The 23365-nt window shown below is 42.3% G+C and overlaps 1 protein-coding gene across 6 annotated transcripts in view; it reads left to right on the top strand.

Moving 5' to 3' along the window:
- Positions 1–23365, top strand: part of LOC143815398 (uncharacterized) — an 80620-nt gene that overhangs the window by 17340 nt on the left and 39915 nt on the right. For all 6 annotated transcript variants that reach the window (XM_077294539.1, XM_077294536.1, XM_077294538.1 and 3 more), the window contains exons 2-6: positions 17897–17962; positions 20428–20478; positions 20891–20923; positions 22469–22615; positions 22800–22955. In XM_077294539.1, the coding sequence (XP_077150654.1) occupies positions 17897–17962; positions 20428–20478; positions 20891–20923; positions 22469–22615; positions 22800–22955 (453 nt within the window). The remainder of the gene's footprint in view (positions 1–17896; positions 17963–20427; positions 20479–20890; positions 20924–22468; positions 22616–22799; positions 22956–23365) is intronic.

Below are 23365 nucleotides of genomic sequence, written 5' to 3'. Positions count from 1 at the left end.
TAATAAGATCATCTGACGTCTTTCAGTCTACTGGGCAGAAATGTCAAAAAATAATGTAAGTAATTGGGACTGAGGTTGTCAATCACAGCAGATTCTCAGAGGAATATATACACCTACTCAATTAATCCATTAACATTGGTATATTGACAGGATCGGATGGCGTGTAATGGTATGGGGACTCCAGCCGACTGATGGTCTGGAGTGGATTCGATTGCACATGTCCGATTTTGGACTGCCAATTGCATTGTTCTCCCTGAGATGCATCACCAGCCGATGTGTCAGTCGGTGGCTTTATTGTGGGGAACACAGGACCACTAACCTGAGCGAGCACTCCTGTGTATGAAAGTGTCGATTGAGATGAATGTCGGCCATATGATCGGCTGAAACATCATTCGACTGACAGTCATTTAATGTGTATGGCCAGACTAATAGTAAAAGGTTTGGGTAGCTATTAGTGATGAGCGAACATACTCGTTACTCGAGATTTCTCGAGCATGCTTGGGGTCCTCCGAGTATTTTTTAGTGCTTGGAGATTTAGTTTTTCTTGCCGCTGCTGAATGATTTACATCTGTTAGCCAGCATAAGTAAATGTGGGGGTTGCCTGGTTGCTAGGGAGGGCACCCGAGCGTGCTCGAGAAATCTCGAGTAACGAGTATATTCGCTCATTACTAGTAGCTATATATTTTATATTTTGGATATGTTTCCTATTATTAGGGTATGTGTACACGTATTTTGGAGCTCCGCGGATTTTTCCGCAGCGGATTTGTGAAATCCGCAAGTAAAAGGCACTGCGTTTTATCTGCGGATTTCCTGCGGAATTACTGCAGATTTATTGCGGAATTAGTGCGGATTCCACTGTGGTTTTACACCTGCAGAATCCTATTGAGGAGCAGGTGTAAACCGCAGCGGAATCCGCACAAAGAATTGACATGCTGCGGAATATAAACCGCTGCGTTTCCGCTCCCATTTTTTTCCGCAGCATGGGCACTGCGGATTGCGTTTACCATAGGTTTACATTGTACTGTAAATGCATGGGAAACTACGGACCCGCAGCTGCGGAAACGCTGCGGATCCACAGCAAAATCCGCAGCGTGTGCACATAGCCTTGAGGTCTTCCCCACTGTCCTGTTTCTCTTTTAGAAAACTTTCTTCCACACGCTGATATACTGCAGTTTAGAATAAAACAATTGAATATTAGTTGCTCTCCCCAAGTAGATGGCACGAGCCGCTGATCTCAGTGATCGGCTGCAGCAATGTCAACGAGACGCCAACACCGCAGCTAAACATCGGAGACCAGAACAGCGGTGAATAGTTGACGCTGGACACAGGAAGGGTGAGTAATACTGAGTGTGGGGTTTTATAACTATACACACAAATGGCCGAAAGTGTTCTAAAAAAGAACAACCGCTTCATCTACTTTCTTTACATGCTTAAAGCTTATTGGCTTGTAAGGAATTAACATACAAACTAAAGGGGTTGGTTGCTTTAGGGATAATTACAAATGTGTTTTTTTCCCCGACCACTTGCCACTGCTGCTAAGAAAATGGAATCTATCTGCTTCCTGAACTAACATGCCATGCGCCAGCACAGATGAGAGGTTTTTGGTATGATGATTGAATACTTTCATATGTGGGGTCAAAGGGGTTTTTCTATTAACAAAGTTAGTTTTAATCAATAGATCTTTGAATAATAATAAGTTTCATAATTGGATGTGTTTAAAATAAATGTTCCTGTGCTGAGATAATCTTATAGATGTGCCCCTGCTGTGTAATGGCCGTGTCTGACCATACAGGGACATGGTGTGATCATACCACATCTCCTGGGCAGGGGAGGACGCAAAAGAGAGAATACAGACAGGACAGCACAGGAAAACAACTGATTCTTCCTTTGAGGTAAAACATTGCTTAAAAACAGGCAGCGAAATGTTTTACCTCACAAAAAAGAATCATTTGTGACAGTATGCTGTAATGTCTGTATACTCTCGTTTGCGTCCTCCCCTGCCCAGGAGCTGTGGTATGATCAGACCATGTTCCTGTACGGTCAGACACAGCCATTACACCAGTGTTCCCCAACTCCGGTCCTCAAGAGGCACCAACAGGTCATGTTTTCAGGGTTTCCTTAGTATTGCACAGGTGATGGAACTATTGCCTGTGCAGGTGATGGAATTATCACCTGTGCAATACTAAGGAAATACTGAAAACATGACCTGTTGGTGGCTCTTGAGGACCGGAGTTGGGGAACACTGCATTACACAGTACACAGCAGGGGCACATTTATAATATTATTTCAGCACAGGAATATTATTTTTTAATACATTCAATTGTGGAAGTGATTATTATTTCAAGATCTGTTAATTAAAATGTACTTTGTTAATGGGAAAACCCATTTAAGTAGGTCCTGGATTGTGCAATTTGTTTTCATGGAATTTGCCAATGGACATGCAGTCTCCTATGTCTCTCCATCTATAGCTATTATCTGAGAACAGCGTACTATTGGGAAAAAATTATGCTAACCAGAAGGTGTGTCTTCACACAGTTACCCTACATATGCTAAACTTATTATGCTAAACACCATACAAAGTTAGAAAAAGATGACTAACTTAGTAATTAACTTATTTTGGCATATTTATTATTTCACATATCGAGTTAAATATTGAAACTGATTGTGAAAATCTTGAATACATGAACTGTCATTAACACATCAGTTTAGTAGACGCAGCAGCCAAAAATATTGCCCAAGCTTCTTTGATAATCCATATATTTTCTGTGTATTGTACCGTTTTCACTTGAATCTAATCTGATATTTTAATTATACACATTTATTCATTTTCCATGTTCTTGATGCAAATTACTAGTGGGGGTTAACAGTGCATCACTATGGAGGTCTTTTAAACAGGGCATACTACTATATAATACCAGTGGGGTTTCTATAATTGCCACCACCTGCGGCCCATACTGCTGCCTGATGCTCTTCCAAAGAACAAAATGCCTGGTTTTAGTTTTTACTAGTATTATGTATGACCAACAGTGAGAACGAGCCAAAGTCAAGTTCTGAGGGAGAGGCAGTGCTTTACTATTTCATGTCCCATCGTTCTCTGCAGCTGAGTAAGATCAGTATAATGCACAAGAAATTTCCTCCTTCCTTTTCCGCTCCATAGTCAGAACATCTGTGGATTTGAAACAATTTTAGGCCCGTTACAAATCCTTAATTCTTCCTGCTACAAGTGTACACTGTAAATGATTAAAATTTGCGCTCCTAACTCCTAGCAAGAGACTTATGGCCATAAGAAGTTGTGGTCTCTTTCAAAATTTTCTTCAATGTGTAAGTATTAATTAGAGCAGGGGTCTAAAACACATGGCCCTTGGGCCACATGCGGCCCCTGAGTCTGCTTCATGTGGCCCGTGGCGCAGGCACTGTAGACCCCTTGGCGATCCCTGCCCTGTCCAGGGGGCCACTGATGGCAGCGTTTTACATCAGCTGGCGTCTAAGGACGCACATTCAATTGAAATGTATTGCTGAGCAGAGACTCTCTACAGAGCAGTACCTATGCCAATCAGAGGCCAGCGGCTGACATAGGCATGCCGGCGCGGCAGCGTATGATATCACTGTCATGTGCCAGCATGCAGATATCAGCTGCTGGCCTGTGATTGGCCAGCGGATTGCATTGGTATTACTGTGCAGAGAGTCTCTTCGCGGCAATACATGTCAATTGAATCTGCGTCCAAGGGCACACATTCAGCTGAAATAAAGTGCTGCCGGCTCTTGTACCAGGCCATGATCGTCAACGGGTCTACAGTACCTGCAGCCACATGCACAGTAAGCATGTGGAGGTAACAGATGACAGATGAGAAGAATCTTTCTTTTTTTTTCTCTTTTATTTGTATATGAAGAGCGGCACAGTAGGGGACATATCTAAATATGGGGACCTGGATGGGGACATAACTACATTATGGGGACCTGGATGGGGACATAACTACAATATGGGAGCCTGGAAGGGGACATAACTACAGTATGGGATTCTGGATGGGGACATAACTACAGTATGGGAACCTGGATGGGGACATAACTACAGTATGGGAACCTGGATAGGGACATAACTACAATATGGGAGCCTGGAAGGGGACATAACTACAGTATGAGATTCTGGATGGGGACATAACTGCAATATGGGAACCTGGATGGGGACATAACTACAGTATGGGGACCTGGATGGGGACATAACTACAGTATGGTGACCTGTGTGGTGACAAATCAACAATATGGGGACCTGGATGGGGACATATCTACAATCTGGGGACATAACTACAATATGAGGACCTGGATGGGGACATAACTACAATATGGGAACCTGGATGGGGACACATCTACAATATGGGACCTGGATGGAGACATATCTACAATATGGGGACATAACTACAATATGGGGACCTGGATGGGGAGATATCTACAATATGAAGACCTGGATGGGGACATAACTATAATATGGGGACATAACTACAACACAAGGTGCTGTATGGGGACATGGGGACCTTGATATGGGGACATAACTACAATATGGGGACCTGGATGAGACCATAACTACAATATGGGGGTAACAATGGAGCAGCATTACAAAATGAAGACAAAATCACATTACTACAAAACATGGACCAAGATGGGGCATTAGTACAAGAAATGGACCAGGATGAGGCATTAGTACAAGAAGGGGACCAGGATGGGGCTTTAGTACAAGAAGGGGACAAGGATGGGGCATTACCAAAAGATGGGGGCATTGCTACAAGATGAAGACCAGGATAGGGACATTGCTACAAGAAAAGGACCAGGATGGGGACATTGCTCAAAGATGAGGACCAGGATGGGGCATTACTACAAGATGGGGACCAGGATAGGGGAAATTATGACAAAATGGGGACCAGGATAAGGAACATTACTACAAGATGTTTGCTAGAATTACTATATAGTGCTAATTTTAAGACAATATTAGTGTTTTTAAATGCAAATAAATTTATATAATTTATACAATGTGATTTTCTGGATTTTATTTTTGATATTCTATCTCTCAATGTTAAAATTAACCTACCCTTAAAATTATAGACTGTTCATGTTTTGTCAGTGGGCAGACTTACAAAATCAGCAAGGGATCAAACACTTATTTCCCCCACTGTATATCCAGCCGAGTTTGAGATCCCTGAATTAGAGACTAGTACTTTACTGCCACTTGTTAGTGCGTCCTTCCTTGTAGACTGCACCAGTGCTCCAGTTCTCAAAATTACTTCTTATAGATGGGAAATTTGACCAGACCTGTCCATCAGCCTCTTCCAATTGAAAAACCTTCCACATGGGAAACCTGATGGCCAGATCTGGTCACATACTCCTCCATTGCTAGCCATTTTAAGGACAAGAGTGTTGAGTAGTCTGCAATGAAAGATACACTGCATTCTAAGGGTATTGTCACACAGTGGCACTTTTGTCGCTACGACGGTACGATCCGTGACGTTCCAGCGATATCCATGCGATATTGCTGTGTCTGACACGCAGCAGCGATCAGGGACCCTGCTGAGAATCGTACGTCGTAGCAGATCGTTTGGAACTTTATTTCGTCGCTGGATCTCCCGCTGTCATAGCTGGATCGTTGTGTGTGACAGCGATCCAGCAATGCGTTCGCTTGTAACCAGGGTAAACATCGGGTTACTAAGCGCAGGGCCGCGCTTAGTAACCCGATGTTTACCCTGGTTACCAGCGTAAAAGTTAAAAAAAACAAACCGTACATACTCACATTCCGGTGTCCTTCAGGTCCCTTGCCGTCTGCTTCCCGCTCTGACTGACTGCCGGCCGGAAAGTAAGAGCAGATCACAGCGGTGACGTCACCGCTGTGCTCTGCTTTCACTTTACGGCGGCACTCAGTCAGAGCGGGAAGCAGACGGCAAGGGACCTGAAGGACACCGGAATGTGAGTATGTACGTTTTTTTTTTTTTTTACTTTTACGCTGGTAACCAGGGTAAACATCGGGTTACTAAGCGCGGCCCTGCGCTTAGTAACCCGATGTTTACCCTGGTTACCCGGGGCCTTCGGCATTGTTGGTCGCTGGAGAGCGGTCTGTGTGACAGCTCTCCAGCGACCACACAACAACTTTCCAACGATCACGGCCAGGTCGTATCGCTGGTCGTGATCGTTGGAAAGTTGCAGAGTGTGACAGTACCCTAATTAGTGATTTGATCTCCCAAGATAAGACATGAAAAATCCAGACAATGTATAGAATCGAAGACAGAGATTAAGAAACTCTGACACTGAGAATGAGAATATACACTCATCTCCCGCACCAGTGCCTTTCCAGCGATGTCAGATTAGGGCCTCCCGGGGCTTGAGTGACATTAGTATTCCATGTGAGCCCTTCTGCCAATTAGAGGCCACTTTTGGGCTACAGGGCTCACATGATATAACAATGTCACATGAATCCTGGAAGACTGAAATGGCACTGGTGCAGGAGATATCTGTTACTTTTACGTTACAATGAAGATTATTTCATTTTTAAAAATGGGTTGTCAAGGTAGTGGAAAACCCCTTTAAGAATTACAGAGATTAAGATGTTAGTCATTTGAGACAATTGCCTAAAATACCTTAATTAGCACAACAGATCTTTTCTAAGCTTATTTTCAAACGACTGCCCGAAATAAGAACATCAGCTGATCTAATCTGTAAGGTGTCAGAACCCTGGACAGCTGCCCTTAGTCAAGGGCTTATTATGGGCCAAAGTGGGTGCCCGTGCTGTCTCCTGTAAGCGCTATTATACACCTCGTGATGGCAAGTGGCTTGTTGTACCAGGCAGTGGTTGTCATACAACCCTAAGTATCAGATACAGGTCATATTTCTAATTCTTGGCTAGCTAGGGCTTTTCTAGAACTTTTTATGCTGTTAAATATTGTTTCCGATAATTGGTAATCCTAATTAATCTTTGGTTCCACTCTTTTATAATTACTATGCATACAATAATACAATAGTATTGTATGTAGTAATGTTCTCAGAATGTCAAGTCAATGAACAACGTTCATATTGTTAATATTGTTCTTGTGTGAAATATCTAGTAATATTGATCATTGAACAAGAAAAATGCCACTTTACTTTCTTTTCTTTTCTCTTTTCTTTCTTTAACTTTCTACCCTTCTTTGAGAACATTTCTGATTTCAATGGTGCCCGTTCATTCTTGTACAATACACTTTCCTACCGGTTAGATTTTCCCCTGAATTATATTACAATCAGTTCTATTGAGTATGAATAGCACAATAACAGGTATGGGCCACACTCACTTTCACCATACTGGAGCATATTTACACAGTTACTTCATTGGGTTCACATGCCACCATTGACTGTGGATAGTCCTTGGTAAGTATCTGTAAAGCACACCATTGATAAAACCATTGTAATATGTCGATAGGTTTACATATCATAGACGTAGTTCATAAAGTTGCCCTTGACCAAAATCTAGATGATCAAAACCAACCATTTTACGGTTTAGTGGCAAGAACTCGTGCATGATCTCTGAGCCGAGGTTCTTAAAAAGGGCCAGTGAAAAACAACAAGCATTAAAGTAGGACCTTTTGTTCTATTTGTGCATTCACTTGTGGTAGCAATTTGAAACAAAAGGAAATGTGGAAACAATTAGTAATTGTGAAATGCCGAGCTCGATTTGACTGTATTTTAAGGAAGTTATTAAGAAAGATATGAAAAAGAACAAATGCATTGTGATCAATATCTTCTGTCCCACAGACTGCCTCTTCTGTGACAATAGACAAGAAGGAACTTGGTTGACCCCACATTCTAATGAGCTTTTTCTATTTTTGATCATGCCATTCTTTACCCTTCCCAAATTTGTAAGTAGTACTCTATCACGTGTGGATCTCTCTTTCGTGAAACAAAATAGCTGTTAGATATAAAAGTAACTCTAGGTCAGGCTGCCCGAGTAGTAAAACCATGATGGATAGCCTTGTTTCATTTTTTGCTATGGGAAACTTTCTCTTCCCTGTAGGCCACTAGTTACTTTTGTAGCATACCCATTGATACATTTGTCCAAATTGTCACCTGTGTTTGAATGTTAGACAACTTTATCAATTTTTGTGGTGTAAAACTTAATCCAATCCATTCTTGAAAAATTTTTAAATACAAAAACTGAAAATTGGGTTTGGTGAACTTGGGTTGTCAGAAGCTTCTACTATATACAACACTTATGTGACAGGTATGTTCAAGCCTTACAGGCATCTATACAATAACACAGTATTTTGTACATTTTTGTACTAGCCATCATTCACCCTGGTAACTAATACCCAACCTTGAGGTCATAAACTAGCATAAACTTAAATCAGCCATAAATAATGATGAGTCCAAGAGCTGCCACTCTATTAGTCACTGCCAGTCTTTCAATGGACCACCTGACAACACTCATATGGCTCCCCCGCCACAGCGTGTTTACTAATCTGCCCCTCAGCCAGTATTGTTGCAGTGCTCCCCCACAGCCGGCAGTCTTACACAGAGATCTGGCGCTGGTGTATCAGATACTGTGCGCTCCAAATTCCTCTCACGCTGAGATCAACAGTTCTGGAATTCTTAATTCCTCGGGGGTTTTAGTAATCAAACACACACCTCTCATGTGGGGTTGTGGTTATTTGTTTTAACCCCATCACTGCAACGCAACCTGCCAGACATTCCCGCACTAACCGGTTCACTGTCAGGAGGCCTACATAGCCAAAAGCATTCCCTTATCAGGGATCTGACAGATACCAGTCTATAAATCCATCCAGCCTTTGCATTACAGTTGAAATCTTTCCATGTACGATTATGCAATAGTATGTCTGGAATATGATCCAAAATCTAGAAGATGTTAGGAAATCGGATCCGTAATCATTCATACTAAAGTGTCAGGGCAGAGCTGGATTTACAAAGCCACTAATCATTGATTGTCTGTGTATTACGCAAAGGAATGTGTTTATTTTGAAGAAAGGCAAGGTTCATTTCGTCTCAAAGAGACGCAGAAGACAAAAATACCAAAAGTCACATTTATGTGTGATATATAACAGCACACAGGCGACAGACCTATGGTATATGTCACATGGATGATGTTTATAACAGCCAATCAGTGATGTACAACATTTGGTATCCAGCAGCTACTCTGTGAGGTTTGACATTGCATCATGACTTGTAGAGACTGTCCATCTTATTCACGAGTTATACATATCAATCCATTGAACACTTATTACAGCATTATGATGCCATATACAATATCAGCTTCTCATAAAAAAAACATATGGCTCGTATATGTGTAAATCCCATGCACTGGGCAGTGAATTACAGAAATCATTCCATTAATCCTGGTGTATATATAATGTAAATGTCAGCGACGCTAATGTTAACCTTACTGCCTCAGAGATCTGCTATATTGTAAAGACATCTGGAGAAGTATCTCACAGCAAAAAATTGCAAGGTTATAAGGAGTATAAGGAGTGAGTAATTGGGGAAATGGAATTGGTATATTGCAAGATGTTAGATATATTGGCAGAGGAAACATATTTATATATCAGGGGTCCCCAACCTGCAGCTCAGGAGCCCCATGTGGCTCGCGATCCCACCAACTGTGGCTCACGGCTGCCTGCCAGCTTGGTGCATTACAAAGCTGACATCAACCCCAACCCTATTACCCCACTTGCCCACCACCACAAGGCAAGTGGGAAGAGCAAGGCTAAGCAACAGATTTGGAGTAAATTATGGATGCGCCATTTCTGGGGCAGCTGAGGGCTGATATTGGTAGCCTAGGAGGGGGCCAATTTTCCTGACCCCTTCCCAGGCTATTAATATCAGCCCAAAGCTGTCTGTTTAGCCTTTCCTGGTTAGAATTTATAAGGGGACCCTACATCATTTTTTTCTGGTGTTCCTCAGTAAACTAACCAGTAAAGGCTAAGGAAACAGCTGTGAGTTGTTATCAATAGCCTGGGAACCTTTTGAGATATTGTCCCCTTTCCCAGATTAGCAACATCAGCCCCCCAGCCATGGGCTTTCCATCTGCTGGTTATCTAAATTACGAGAGAGCCCAGGTCAATTTTTTTTATTTAATTATTTATTTTACACATGATGTACACAGTGGTTGCTGAATACAACTTCCATCATTGTCGCGTGGTCGCGCTGAGGTCTGGGAGACCAGTCTATAATGATCAGAGCTTTGGCTTTTCCCAGGTGGCGGTAAATGTCCCACTGATGAAACACGGACGTCATCCGTGTGTCATCAGTGTGCACGTGTGTATCTTTGGTGTTGGTAAGAAACTGACATGTTTGCCTTTTTTTACATGGACACACACCACCAGTGAAAATAATGGGTGTGTGTCCGTATTTGCGGTCTTGAAAAATAGGACCACATACAGACATGAAAAATGAACATGTGAAAGGGGCCTCATGTATCCTTATATGCCAGCCAGCCATGTAATAGGAAGACATTCGGTCTTCTAGAGCAGGAGCCTCTCTTATAGATCAGCTCTCCATTCTGGCACATAGATGACGTACCAAGAAGAGGATTTCTCTTTATAGCATCAATATCCCTAGTAGGTCAATCGGACAAATGTCATCTTGTTGTGATGGCTTTTTTTAATTCATAAAATCATAGAATATTAAAGTTGAATGGTACCTCCAGGGTCATCGTGTCCAACCCCCTGCTTAATGCAGGATTCCCTAAACCATCTCAGACAGATGTCTGTCCAGCCTCTGTTTGAAGACTTCCATTTGAAGGAGAACTCACCACCTCCCGTGGCAGGCTGCTACGCTCATTGATCACCCTCACTGTCAAAAAATTGTTTTTAACCCCTTCATGACCCAGCCTATTTTGGCCTTAATGACCTTGCCGTTTTTTTGCAATTCTGACCAGTGTCCCTTTATGAGGTAATAACTCAGGAACGCTTCAACGGATCCTAGCAAATCTGAGATTGTTTTTTCGTGACATATTGGGCTTCATGTTAGTGGTAAATTTAGGTCGATAATTTCTGAGTTTATTTGTGAAAAAAAATGGAAATTTGGCAAAAAATTTGAAAATTTCGCAATTTTCACATTTTGAATTTTTATTCTGTTAAACCAGAGAGTTATGTGACACAAAATAGTTAATAAATAACGTTTCCCACATGTCTACTTTACATCAGCACAATTTTGGAAACAATTTTTTTTTTTGCTAGGAAGTTATAAGGGTTAAAATTTGACCAGTGATTTCTCATTTTTACAACAAAATTTACAAAACCATTTTTTTTAGGGACCACCTCACATTTGAAGTCATTTTGAGGGTTCTATATGGCTGAAAATACCCAAAAGTGACACCATTCTAAAAACTGCACCCCTCAAGGTGCTCAAAACCACATTCTAGAAGTTTATTAACCCTTCAGGTGTTTCACAGCAGCAGAAGCAACATGGAAGTAAAAAATGAACATTTAAATTTTTAGTCACAAAAATGATCTTTTAGCAACAATTTTTTTATTTTCCCAGCGGTAAAAGGAGAAACTGGACCACGGACGTTGTTGTCCAATTTGTCCTGAGTACGCTGATACCTCATATGTGGGGGTAAACCACTGTTTGGGCGCACAGCAGGGCTCGGAAGGGAAGGAGCGCCATTTGACTTTTTGAATGAAAAATTGGCTCCAATCTTTAGCGGACACCAAGTCACGTTTGGAGAGCCCCCGTGTGCCTAAACATTGGAGCTCCCCCACAAGTGACCCCATTTTGGAAACTAGACCCCCCAAGGAACTTATCTAGAAGCATAGTGAGCACTTTAAACCCCCAGGTGCTTCACAAATTGATCCGTAAAAATGAAAAAGTACTTTTTTTTCACAACAAAATTATTTTAGCCTCAATTTTTTCATTTTCACATGGGCAACAGGATAAAATGGATCCTAAATTTTGTTGGGCAATTTCTCCTGAGTACACCAATACCTCACATGTGGGGGTAAACCACTGTTTGGGCACATGGTAAGGCTCGGAAGGGAAGGAGCGCCATTTGACTTTTTGAATGAAAAATTATCTCCATCGTTAGCGGACACCATGTCGCGTTTGGAAAGCCCCTGTGTGCCTAAACATTGGAGCTCCTCCACAAGTGACCCCATTTTGGAAACTAGACCCCCCAAGGAACTCATCTAGAGGCATAGTGAGCACTTTAAACCCCCAGGTGCTTCACAAATTGATCCGCAAAAATGAAAAAGTACTTTTTTTTCACACAAAATTTCTTTTAGCCTCAATTCTTTCATTTTCACATGGGCAACAGGATAAAATGGATCCTAAAATTTGTTGGGCAATTTCTCCTGAGTATGCCGATACCTCATATGTGGGGGTAAACCACTGTTTGGGTGCACGGCAAGGCTCGGAAGGGGAGGCGTGCCATTTGACTTTTTGAATGGAAAATTAGCTCCAATCGTTAGCGGACACCATGTCGCGTTTGGAGAGCCCCTGTGTGCCTAAACATTGGAGCTCCCCTACAAGTGACCCCATTTTGGAAACTAGACCCCCCAAGGAACTTATCTAGATGCATAGTGAGCACTTACAACCCCCAGGTGCTTCACAGAAGTTTATAACGCAGAGCCGTGAAAATAAAAAAATAATTTTTCTTTCCTCAAAAATTATTTTTAGCCCAGAATTTTTTATTTTCCCAAGGATAATAGGAGAAATTGGACCCCAAATGTTGTTGTCCAGTTTGTCCTGAGTACGATGATACCCCATATGTGGGGGTAAACCACTGTTTGGGCGCACGGCAGGGCTCGGAAGGGAAGGCACGCCATTTGGCTTTTTGAATGGAAAATTAGCGCCAATCATTAGCGGACACCATGTCGCGTTTGGAGAGCCCCTGTGTGCCTAAACATTGGAGCTCCAGCACAAGTGACCCCATTTTGGAAACTAGACCTCCAAAGGAACTAATCTAGATGTGTGGTGAGCACTTTGAACCCCCAAGTGCTTCACAGAAGTTTATAACGCAGAGCCATGAAAATAAAAAATAATTTTTCTTTTCTCAAAAATGATTTTTTAGCCCACAATTTTTTATTTTCCCAAGGGTAACAGGAGAAATTGGACCCCAAAAGTTGTTGTCCAGTTTCTCCTGAGTACGCTGATACCCCATATGTGGGGGTAAACCATTGTTTTGGCACACGTCGGGGTTCGGAAGGGAAGTAGTGACGTTTTGAAATGCAGACTTTGATGGAATGCTCTGCAGGCGTCAGGTTGCGTTTGCAGAGCCCCTGATGTGCCTAAACAGTAGGAACTCCCCACAAGTGACTCCATTTTGGAAACTAGACCCCCAAGGGAACTTATCTAGATGTGTGGTGAGCACGTTCAACCCCCAAGTGCTTCACAGAAGTTTATAACGCAGAGCCGTGAAAATAATAAACGTGTTTCCTTTCCTCAAAAATATTTTTTTAGCCCAGAATTTTTTATTTTTGCAAGAGTAACAGGAGAAATTGGACCCCAAAAGTTGTTGTCCAGTTTTTCCTGAGTACGCTGATACCCCATATGTGGGGGTAAACCACTGTTTGGGCACATGCCGGGGCTCGGAAGGGAAGTAGTGACGTTTTGGAATGCAGACTTTGATGGAATGGTCTGCGGGCATCATGTTACGTTTGCAGAGCCCCTGATATGCCTAAACAGTAGAAACCCCCCACAAGTGACCCCATTTTGAAAACTAGACCCCCCCAAGGAACTAATCTAGATGTGTGGTGAGCACTTTCAATCCCCAAGTGCTTCACAGAAGTTTACAACGCAGAGCCGTGAAAATAAAAAATCATTTTTCTTTCCTCAAAAAAGATGTTTTAGCAAGCAATTTTTTATTTTCACAAGGGTAACAGGAGAATTTGGACCCCAATATTTGTTGCCCAGTTTGTTGTGAGTATGCTGATACCCCATATGTGGGGGTAAACCACTGTTTGGGCACACGTCAGGGCTCGGAAGGGAAGTAGTGACGTTTTGGAATGCAGACTTTGATGGAATGGTCTGCGGGCATCATGTTACGTTTGCAGAGCCCCTGATATGCCTAAACAGTAGAAACCCCCCACAAGTGACCCCATTTTGGAAACTAGACCCCCCAAGGAACTAATCTAGATGTGTGGTGAGCACTTTCAATCCCCAAGTGCTTCACAGAAGTTTACAACGCAGAGCCGTGAAAATAAAAAATCATTTTTCTTTCCTCAAAAAAGATGTTTTAGCAAGCAATTTTTTATTTTCACAAGGGTAACAGGAGAATTTGGACCCCAATATTTGTTGCCCAGTTTGTTGTTAGTACGCTGATACCCCATATGTGGGGGTAAACCACTGTTTGGGCACACGTCAGGGCTCGGAAGGGAAGTAGTGACATTTGAAATGCAGACTTTGATGGAATGGTCTGCGGGCGTCACATTGCATTTGCAGAGCCCCTGATGTGCCTAAACAGTAGAAACACCCCACAAGTGACCCCATTTTGGAAACTAGACCCCCAAGGAACTAATCTAGATGTGTGGTGAGCACTTTCAACCCCCAAGTGCTTCACAGAAGTTTATAACGCAGAGCCGTGAAAATAAAAAAATAATTGTTCTTTCCTCAAAAATTATGTTTTAGCAAGTAATTTTTTATTTTTGCAAGGGTAACAGGAGAAATTGGACCCCAACAGTTGTTGCCCAGTTTGTCCTGAGTACGCTGGTACCCCAAATGTGGGGGTAAACCACTGTTTGGGCGCACGTCGGGGCTTGGAAGGGCGGGAGCACCATTTGACTTTTTGAACGCAAGATTGGCTGGAATCAATGGTGGCGCCATGTTGCGTTTGGAGACCACTGATGTGCCTAAACAGTGGAAACCCCTCAATTCTAACTTCAACACTAACCCCAACACACCCCTAATCCTAATCCCAACTGTAGCCATAACCCTAATCACAACCCTAACCCCAACACACCCCTAACCACAACCCTAACCGCAACACACCCGTAACCCTAATTCCAACCCTAATCCTAACCCTAATCCCAACCGTAACCCTAATCCCAACCCTAACCACAACTGTAACCCCAACACACCCTTAACCCTATCCGTAACCCTAACCACAAGCCTAATCTTAACCCTATTTCAAACCCTAGCCCTAATTCCAACCCTAACTCTAATTCCAACCCTAACCCTAAGGCTATGTGCCCACGTTGCGGATTCGTGTGAGATTTTTCCGCACGATTTTTGAAAAATCTGCAGGTAAAAGGCACTGCGTTTTACCTGCGGATTTACAGCAGATTTCCAGTGTTTTTTTGTGCGGATTTCACCTGCGGATTCCTATTGAGGAACAGGTGTAAAACGCTGCGGAATCCGCACAAAGAATTGACATTCTGCGGAAAATACAACGCAGCGTTTCTGCACGGAATTTTCCGCACCATGGGCACAGCGGATTTGGTTTTCCTTAGGTGTACATGGTACTGTAAACCTGATGGAAAACTGCTTCGAATTCGCAGCGGCCAATCCGCTGCGGATCCGCGGCCGATCCGCTGCGGATCCGCGGCCGATCCGCTGCGGATCCGCGGCCGATCCGCTGCGGATCCGCGGCCGATCCGCTGCGGATCCGCGGCCGATCTGCTGCGGATCCGCGGCCGATCCGCTGCCGATCCGCTCTGTGTGCACATGCCATAACCCTACCCCTAACCCTACCCGTAACCCTAACCCTACCCCTAACCCTAACCCTACCCCTAGTTCTAACCCTAGTTCTAACCCTAACCCTAGTGGAAAAAGAAAAAAAAAAATTCTTTATTTTATTATTGTCCCTATGGGGGTGATAAAGGGGGGGGGGGGTTATTTATTATTTTTTTTATTTTGATCGCTGTGATAGAACCTACCACAGCGATCAAAATGTACTTGTAAGGAATCTGCCGACTGGCAGATTCGGCGGGCGCACTGAGCATGCGCCCGCCATTTTCCAAGATGTCGGCGCCCAGCGAGGAGACGGCCGGACACCGGGAGGATCGGTAAGTATGAAGGGGTGGTGGGGGGGGTGGATCGGAGCACAGGGGGGGGTGATCGGAGCACAGGGGGGGGGGATCTGAGCAAGGAGGGAGCGGACAGGAGGACGGGGGAGCCGGCAGGCGAACGGAGGGGACCGGACCCCATAACGGAGGACTGGGGGGGCGATCGGTGGGTGTGGGGGGGGGCACTTGAGTATTTCCAGCCATGGCCGATGATATTGCAGCATCGGCCATGGCTGGATTGTAATATTTCACCAGTTTTTTAGGTGAAATATTACAAATCGCTCTGATTGGCAGTTTCACTTTCAACAGCCAATCAGAGCGATCGTAGCCACGGGGGGGTGAAGCCACCCCCCCTGGGCTGAAGCACCACTCCCCCTGTCTCTGCAGATCGGGTAAAATCGGAGTTAACCCTTTCACCCGATCTGCAGGGACGCGATCATTCCATGACGCATACGCTGCGTCATAGGTCGCTTTGGCACCGACTTTCATGACGCAGCGTATGCGTCAAAGGTCGTTAAGGGGTTAATATCTAATACAGTATGTATCATCTCCCTTTCAGTTTCATTCCATTACTTCTGGTGTTTCCATGTGCAAATGAGAATAAGAATGATCCCTCTACTCTGTGACTGCCCTTCAGATATTTGTAAACAGCTAATAAGTCACCATCTTTTTTGCTAACAGCAGTCCGCACACCATCCTGATAGCTCTTCTTTGAACTTGCTCCAGTTTTTCTATTGACTTTTATAAATGTGGTGCCCATAACTGGACACAGTATTCAAAATGAAGGCTGACCAAGGAGGAGTAGAGGGGGATAATTGGTTCATGTGATCTAGACTCTATGCTTCTCTTAATACATTCCAGAGCTGTGTTTGCCATTTGTGCTGCTGCATCTCACTGTTGACTCATGTGCAGTCTGTGATTTATTCTATCTTCTTTAGTCATAACTGAATGTCCCTCATACTTTATACTGTTCCTACTATTTTAAGAAAGATGTTGGACATTATCTAAAGTTATGAATTAGAAATGTCCCATCTTTGTTATTTGTACTAATTTTTCAAAAGATCAAAATTTTGGATCACCTTTATAGCTTTAACAATGAAGCACTTCAACTCATTTTTATTCTTTTAATTGATTTTGCATGTATTACCTCTTCTCATTCCATTAGGAATCTCCAACTGTAATGTAATATATTGATGTCATTTTTTTCACATCTGTTTCCATAATATGGCTTTTCCAATTACATTTTCTTTACCCTATATAAACACCATACCTTACTCTTCCAAGAATCCCAATACAGTTAAATCATGGTTAATAAATTAAAGCTGAACTGACAAAAAGATTGCCGTCACTTGGTGATTAACCATCTTAATTAACAACTTGATATGCGTGCAGTCCTTTATAGCATCCATGAAAGGAATACAAATGAAAATGAGTCCAAAGTCCTACATATTATCAACATAGCTGCAAAGAAAATAATTTGAAGAGCTGGGATGTGCACAATGTTATTCTGACCAGCTCCACTGTTTGGCTTTCTTTCCATAATGTGCTCAGCTAAAGTGCAAGATTAATTTATAGTTGTTGTTAATTTAAAAAAAAATCCTTATCAGTGAAAATGGCAATGAAAAAAATGCAATTATTATGCACTTTCCATTAGAACTAAGAAAAGCACAAGAAAAACAAGCAAGTGGCACTGTTTCTACTAAGTGATGCACAAACACATGAACTTTACGGAAGGAAGTCAATCGGGCACATTGAATGCCATGGAGCTAGTGTGATCATAACTTTGTAGTCAATGTGTGAACTGTTGGTTTCCATTAATGAATCGTTAGCAATTTGCAAAACAAATATTAGCAAAGTCTCAAAAAACCTCAAATGTTATCCATGCTTTTAGAATCAGTTGATTGTAGCTATTTAATGCTTGTCTTACACAGGAGCTCCTGCTGGAGGACTCCCTGGGGGTCAGTATTTTCCGGGAGGAGGTGCAGGGGTATATCCTGGTAAGAAGTATTTTGAATTAAACACCTGAGTTGCATGTAAATTGGATGTATCATCTTCACACAATGAGCCTAATGTATAATTCAGATTGATTAATTGCATCTACATTTTCCGAAATGTATAAATTGCTACCAAATTGAATCTTGGTTTTCCTGTTGATATGGCTGCCTTTTAGCTGTACTGGTCTATATTCACTACATGTTTGGATGTTTTCATAAAAAACACTGTGCCATCTCACATCCTATCAGTATTGTGTTTTCAATATAAAGTAATTTACACGTGTCCTCTCTTAACCTTTCCACATATCCTTATATCCCGAAATCAAAGACCTTAAAGGGAATTGGTCACCAGGTTTTTGCTACCAGCATAATGTTGGAAAAGAGACCCTGAATCAAGCGATGTGTCACTTAGTTTACTGGGTGCAGCAATTGTGACACAATGAAAGTTTTTAGATGTAACATAAATCAGAGCTCAGAAAGCGAACCCAGCCAACACCAGGCTCTGAATGAGCTGCTTATCACAGGAGGAGGTGTGATCAGACCGGGCAGTGATAATGTCCTAATGATAAAACCTTTAGTGTAAGTAAACAGCACACAGCTTAATGAATGGCACATCAATTAATTCAGTCTTTCAGTCTCTATCTCCTCCAGTTTTCAGATTACAAAGCCAAAACCTGCTGACAGATTCCCTTTTATGAAGTTTACAGAGCATAGACTACAAAACGTTTCATAGATTTAAAATGCAAAACTAATTGACTGTAATATTCCCAATTCAGATCCTCTGGGGTGTTGCGATAACGATTGTCTCTTTGCTGAGTCTTGAATCTTTGTGGTCGTGTCCTGCACCTTTGGGACTGCAAATGATATAAGACATTTTTGGCCAGAGTGCTCCCTTAACAATTCTGAGATCTTTCCCATTTCCTTGGTCATATTTCTAGCAGAATAACTATTCCTGCGTAGTAATGATTGAATTCTTGAAATAATCTCTGTTTCTGTGTGCCACATACCAAAAATACCAATAATTAAAAACTATATTTAAATATGTTTCATATATAAATATATACATCTTGCTAATACTGCTGTATAAGTAAATTGTGCAAATTTAGATTTTGAATACATGCCCAACCTGAGGATCTCAATATTAGTCCTGGGAGCTGTATTTCTGGCTTGTGTTTGACACTTGAGAGAGTTTACAGCTAAGGCCTCTTTCACACTTCAGTTGTTTGGCGTCAGTTTGAATCCGCCGTTTTCATCAAATAGCGGATCCGCCATTTTTTTGGGCGGATCCGCTATTTTCCCATAGACTTGCATTAGCGACGGAATGTGACGGATGGTCGTCCGTTCCATCCGCCATGTGACGGATCCGTCGAAATTGGGCAGACGTCATCTACACATAGACGGACATTATAACATTTTTTGTCTGCACCAAAATGGCGGTTCACGACGGATCCGTCGCGTCCGCCATTCCATAGAATGGCCGCCTATGGGCGACGGATCCGTTGCGACCATCATTTCGGTGGATCCGTTGCCCCAATCCGTTTTTTCAATTGCCCATGCTCCAAAAAGTAAATACTTTTCCCAGACAACCCCCAAGTAACGGATCCGTCAAAAAAACGGATCCGTTAGATCCCTTCCCAGGCTGGTGCGGCAGGTTCGGTGGTGCTCTAGGGTGCGGGGGGCTCCGCTGACATTTTGTGAAAACCCGGAGGCCCCGCACATCCATTGCTACGATGCAGTGGCCTCTGAGAAAATGGTCGCTGGGGGCGGCGCATGCTTAGATTGAGATCTTGGCAACAAGATCTCGGGAGATGAGATCTGTGCCGAGATCTCGCCTCCCAAGATCTCGGGACAAGATCTCGTTGCCGAGATCTCAATCTGAGCATACGCCACCGCCGGCGGCCATTTTCCCAGAGGCCACTGCATTGCAGCAATGGATGTGTGGGGGCCTCCGGGCTTTCACAAAATGCCGGCGGAGCCCCCCGCACCCTAGAGCACCCCCGAACCTGCCGCACCAGCCTGGGAAGGGAATGTGATTATCGCCTTGCAGATTGGGATTTTCCGGAGGCCACCGCATTACAGCAATGGATGTGCAGGGGCCATGGGCTTTCGCAAAATGCCGGTGGAGCCCCCCACACCAACAGCACAGTCGAACCTGCCGCACCAGTCTTGGATGTTAGTCATATCGCCGGACCATCGAACACCCCCTGTGACCACGCTCTACCAGCACTGCCGATCCCCCCAGTAAGCTGAATTCGGACTGTAAGACAGACCCCCATTTGACACATTAATTTTTTTCCCTATTTTCCTTCTGAAAATTTGGGGCGCGTCTTATGGTCCGGTGCTCTTATAGTCTGATAAATACGGTATATTTTAAACACACCTAGGTGTTTTTTTCAAGTGGATAGTTCATTTAATGTGTAAAATTATGCATGATTCTAACATCAACTCTTCTTGGCTTCTTTCTAAAGGAGGAGCTGGTGTAGGACCTGGAGGTGTAGGACCAGGAGGAATTGGAGCAGGTCAGTAACTTATTTATTTCTTTCTAGCATTAAAATCCAATGATAATGAAATTGAAAAATCCAACATTACTGTGTAAATATGTGGCCCTGACTAATGTATATTGACAAAACTGACTACATTGACGAACCTGATGTTTTAGCCATGTTATATTTTAGATTATAAACTATGGCCGACAGACTCAGGACAACCCAAGCCAATAGTTAAAATGTTAATTTAGAATCTCTGTGGTTTATTCCTACATGTACAGGTATACATGTGCTATTTACAATATTGGTGACTTCCCATGTGGTAGACGGTGTTTTTTGGCATTTTGAGAACTTCCACATCTCTTAACGCAACATCATAATAATAATTAATAACCCTATAAATTAAAACTGACTTACCAAATATCAAAACTTTGGTTTTATTTAGGGTTATATCCAGGAGGAAAACCCCCCAAGCCAGGTAAAATGTCAAATGTGTAACTTGTGTTATGTTGTGTTATAAAAACTGAAGCATGGAAAATTAAGACATAAAAAGGATAGAACAAAATGCTGGTGATGCCATCATACAGGAACAGGGTTACCACTGTAGGGATGCAGCTGCTATATCCTTTGCATGTTGGACTCAGGCTCCTATACGGTACATGCTACACCCTGTAAATCTAGGGTGTTACACTTCTGACAGGAACTGATTTGAAGGTTTTTTTCTTGCCTCTACATTTCCAGGCACAGCATTCTTTGACAGAACACTTTGGTAAGCATGTACTAGATTTTGGCCAGATACTGCAATGATGTCATTACCCAGAGCTGTCCTGTTTGATAAAACCTTCCCCCTGATCGCAGACATTATGTAGCATTATGTTACCAAACTGCACATAATCCGATGTACACTTTACCCCTACAGAGTTAAAGTAAAAAAGCAATTAGTGCCTCTTTTATAGAGTTCAACAAAAAGCCATTGTCGAAAAGCAGAACGTGCATTGCATTTCCTCACAATGTTCTCATTACTCGTTTTGGAACTGACTCCATACAGTTTCTCTGCATAACTTTTTTGGATAAAACTGAAATGGTATTAAAAGGTCCGTCATATATATTTAGGACTCTTTCCCTTTACTATATCCAATTTTCTTTATATTTGAAGTGGATATACACAATATGCAACTGCATGGAGAGGAAGTAGGCAAAAAGGTCCAACATACTAAAGAGGAAATCACATTGTATCCTACTGTCTACTTGATTGCATATGAAGAATTGCTAATGATTATAATTGATAGTCAAGTACAAATAAAAAATGTAAGAAGTTTGAATAGTATGATGGGCTAATCCTAATGATGGTCATTTTGGTATGGCATCAACTAGTGATAATCCATAACATTGTAGAACGCAGATACCCCTCCATAGGTGGGACTTTGTATCATGAAAGTCATGTTTTCCGTAAAGCATATAATTGGGAACATTCATGCACTTACTGTACTTCTCAGTAATCAAAGAACCTCAAATCTGTTACATGGCCTTTCTCTATTCTGGCACATAGCAAATTTATGAAATGTATTACATTCACATAGTTACAAAGCCCCTCTGGTCAGCACTGGGGTAGAGAGTTTGAGAACAGATTTCTAAGCGCACAATGTGACTGCAGAAGTTTAATTTGTTATACAGTATATTGATACGTTCTTGTATTCCCAAATGCAAGGAACTAGAGATCGCTGTATTAGCTTGTTCCGTGTCGAAAGCCAAGTCAAACACAATTACTTGAACTTAAAATAATAATGCATTAATATGTAATTACCATTGGATTTTCATTTTTGATGAATGAATCTCTCAGGGGCGCTGCAGTCACCTGTTTTCAATTTGGGTCCTGTGACATTTGCTTTTTCTAAGTCAATCTTAGTATAAAATTGGTTTCTTTACTGAAATAAACAAAGCACTATGCATAGAACGGAGTCACAAACCATTGAAATATCGATAGTTTCCAGCTTTTGGAGCTAATATTAACATTGTGTTATAGGTGTTGGTAGCCTTGGAGCTGGTGGATATGGACCTGGAGGAATTGGAGCTGGTGGCCTTGGGGCTGGTGGATTTGGAGCTGGTGGACTAGGAGCTGGTGGACTTGGGGCAGGTGGACTAGGTGCCGGAGGAAAACCACCAAAACCAGGTTCGATATTGAAATTTCACTATATTTATACAATTTAAATCAATGAATGATATAATTACTGATGATATATTACATCACTATATATTGAGTTAATATAATAAGTTCTCACTAGTCGATGTCCAGGAGATCCAGGTGATATCCATTGTTTCCAATTTGTGCATTGAATATAAACATTTTATTTTAGGTGTTGGTAGCCTAGGTGCAGGTGGTCTTGTACCTGGTGGCATTGGAGGTGCTGGAGCTGGTGGATATGGACCTGGTGGATATGGACCTGGTGGATATGGACCTGGTGGACTAGGAGTTGGTGGACTAGGTGCTGGAGGCAAGCCACCTAAACCAGGTTAGATATACCTGATTTGCCACATGCTACAAAGAATTACATTGCAATATGCTGTACATACAGTATGTATTATTACACCCAAGAGCCTTAACTTGTGCATTTATAAAGTAGATGATAAAGTTAATTTGACATTGTTAGTATATGTTTATATTATGTACGTGTTTAGAATGAAGTATTAAGCTAGAAGAATTTACAACTTCGGTTTACAATTGTTTATGTTTTCCCATACATTCTATATACAAAGTGAGCGCTCACCTATTAACACCGAGTTGTGTTTAGGCGAAAAATTCTGTCTTGATTAATTTCATATTTTTCTTTATAGTATGTGGAGCTCGATAAGCAATATATTCTAAATGTTATACATCCCACTAGAGATTGCTGGAGGGATCAAGAATGTTATAATTTAATAC

The sequence above is a fragment of the Ranitomeya variabilis genome, chromosome 3 (assembly GCF_051348905.1).
Source record: "Ranitomeya variabilis isolate aRanVar5 chromosome 3, aRanVar5.hap1, whole genome shotgun sequence".
In the NCBI taxonomy this organism is placed as follows: Eukaryota; Metazoa; Chordata; class Amphibia; order Anura; family Dendrobatidae; genus Ranitomeya; species Ranitomeya variabilis.
The sequence above is the reverse complement of the archived record's forward strand: the minus strand, read 5'-3'. Positions and strand labels throughout refer to the sequence as shown.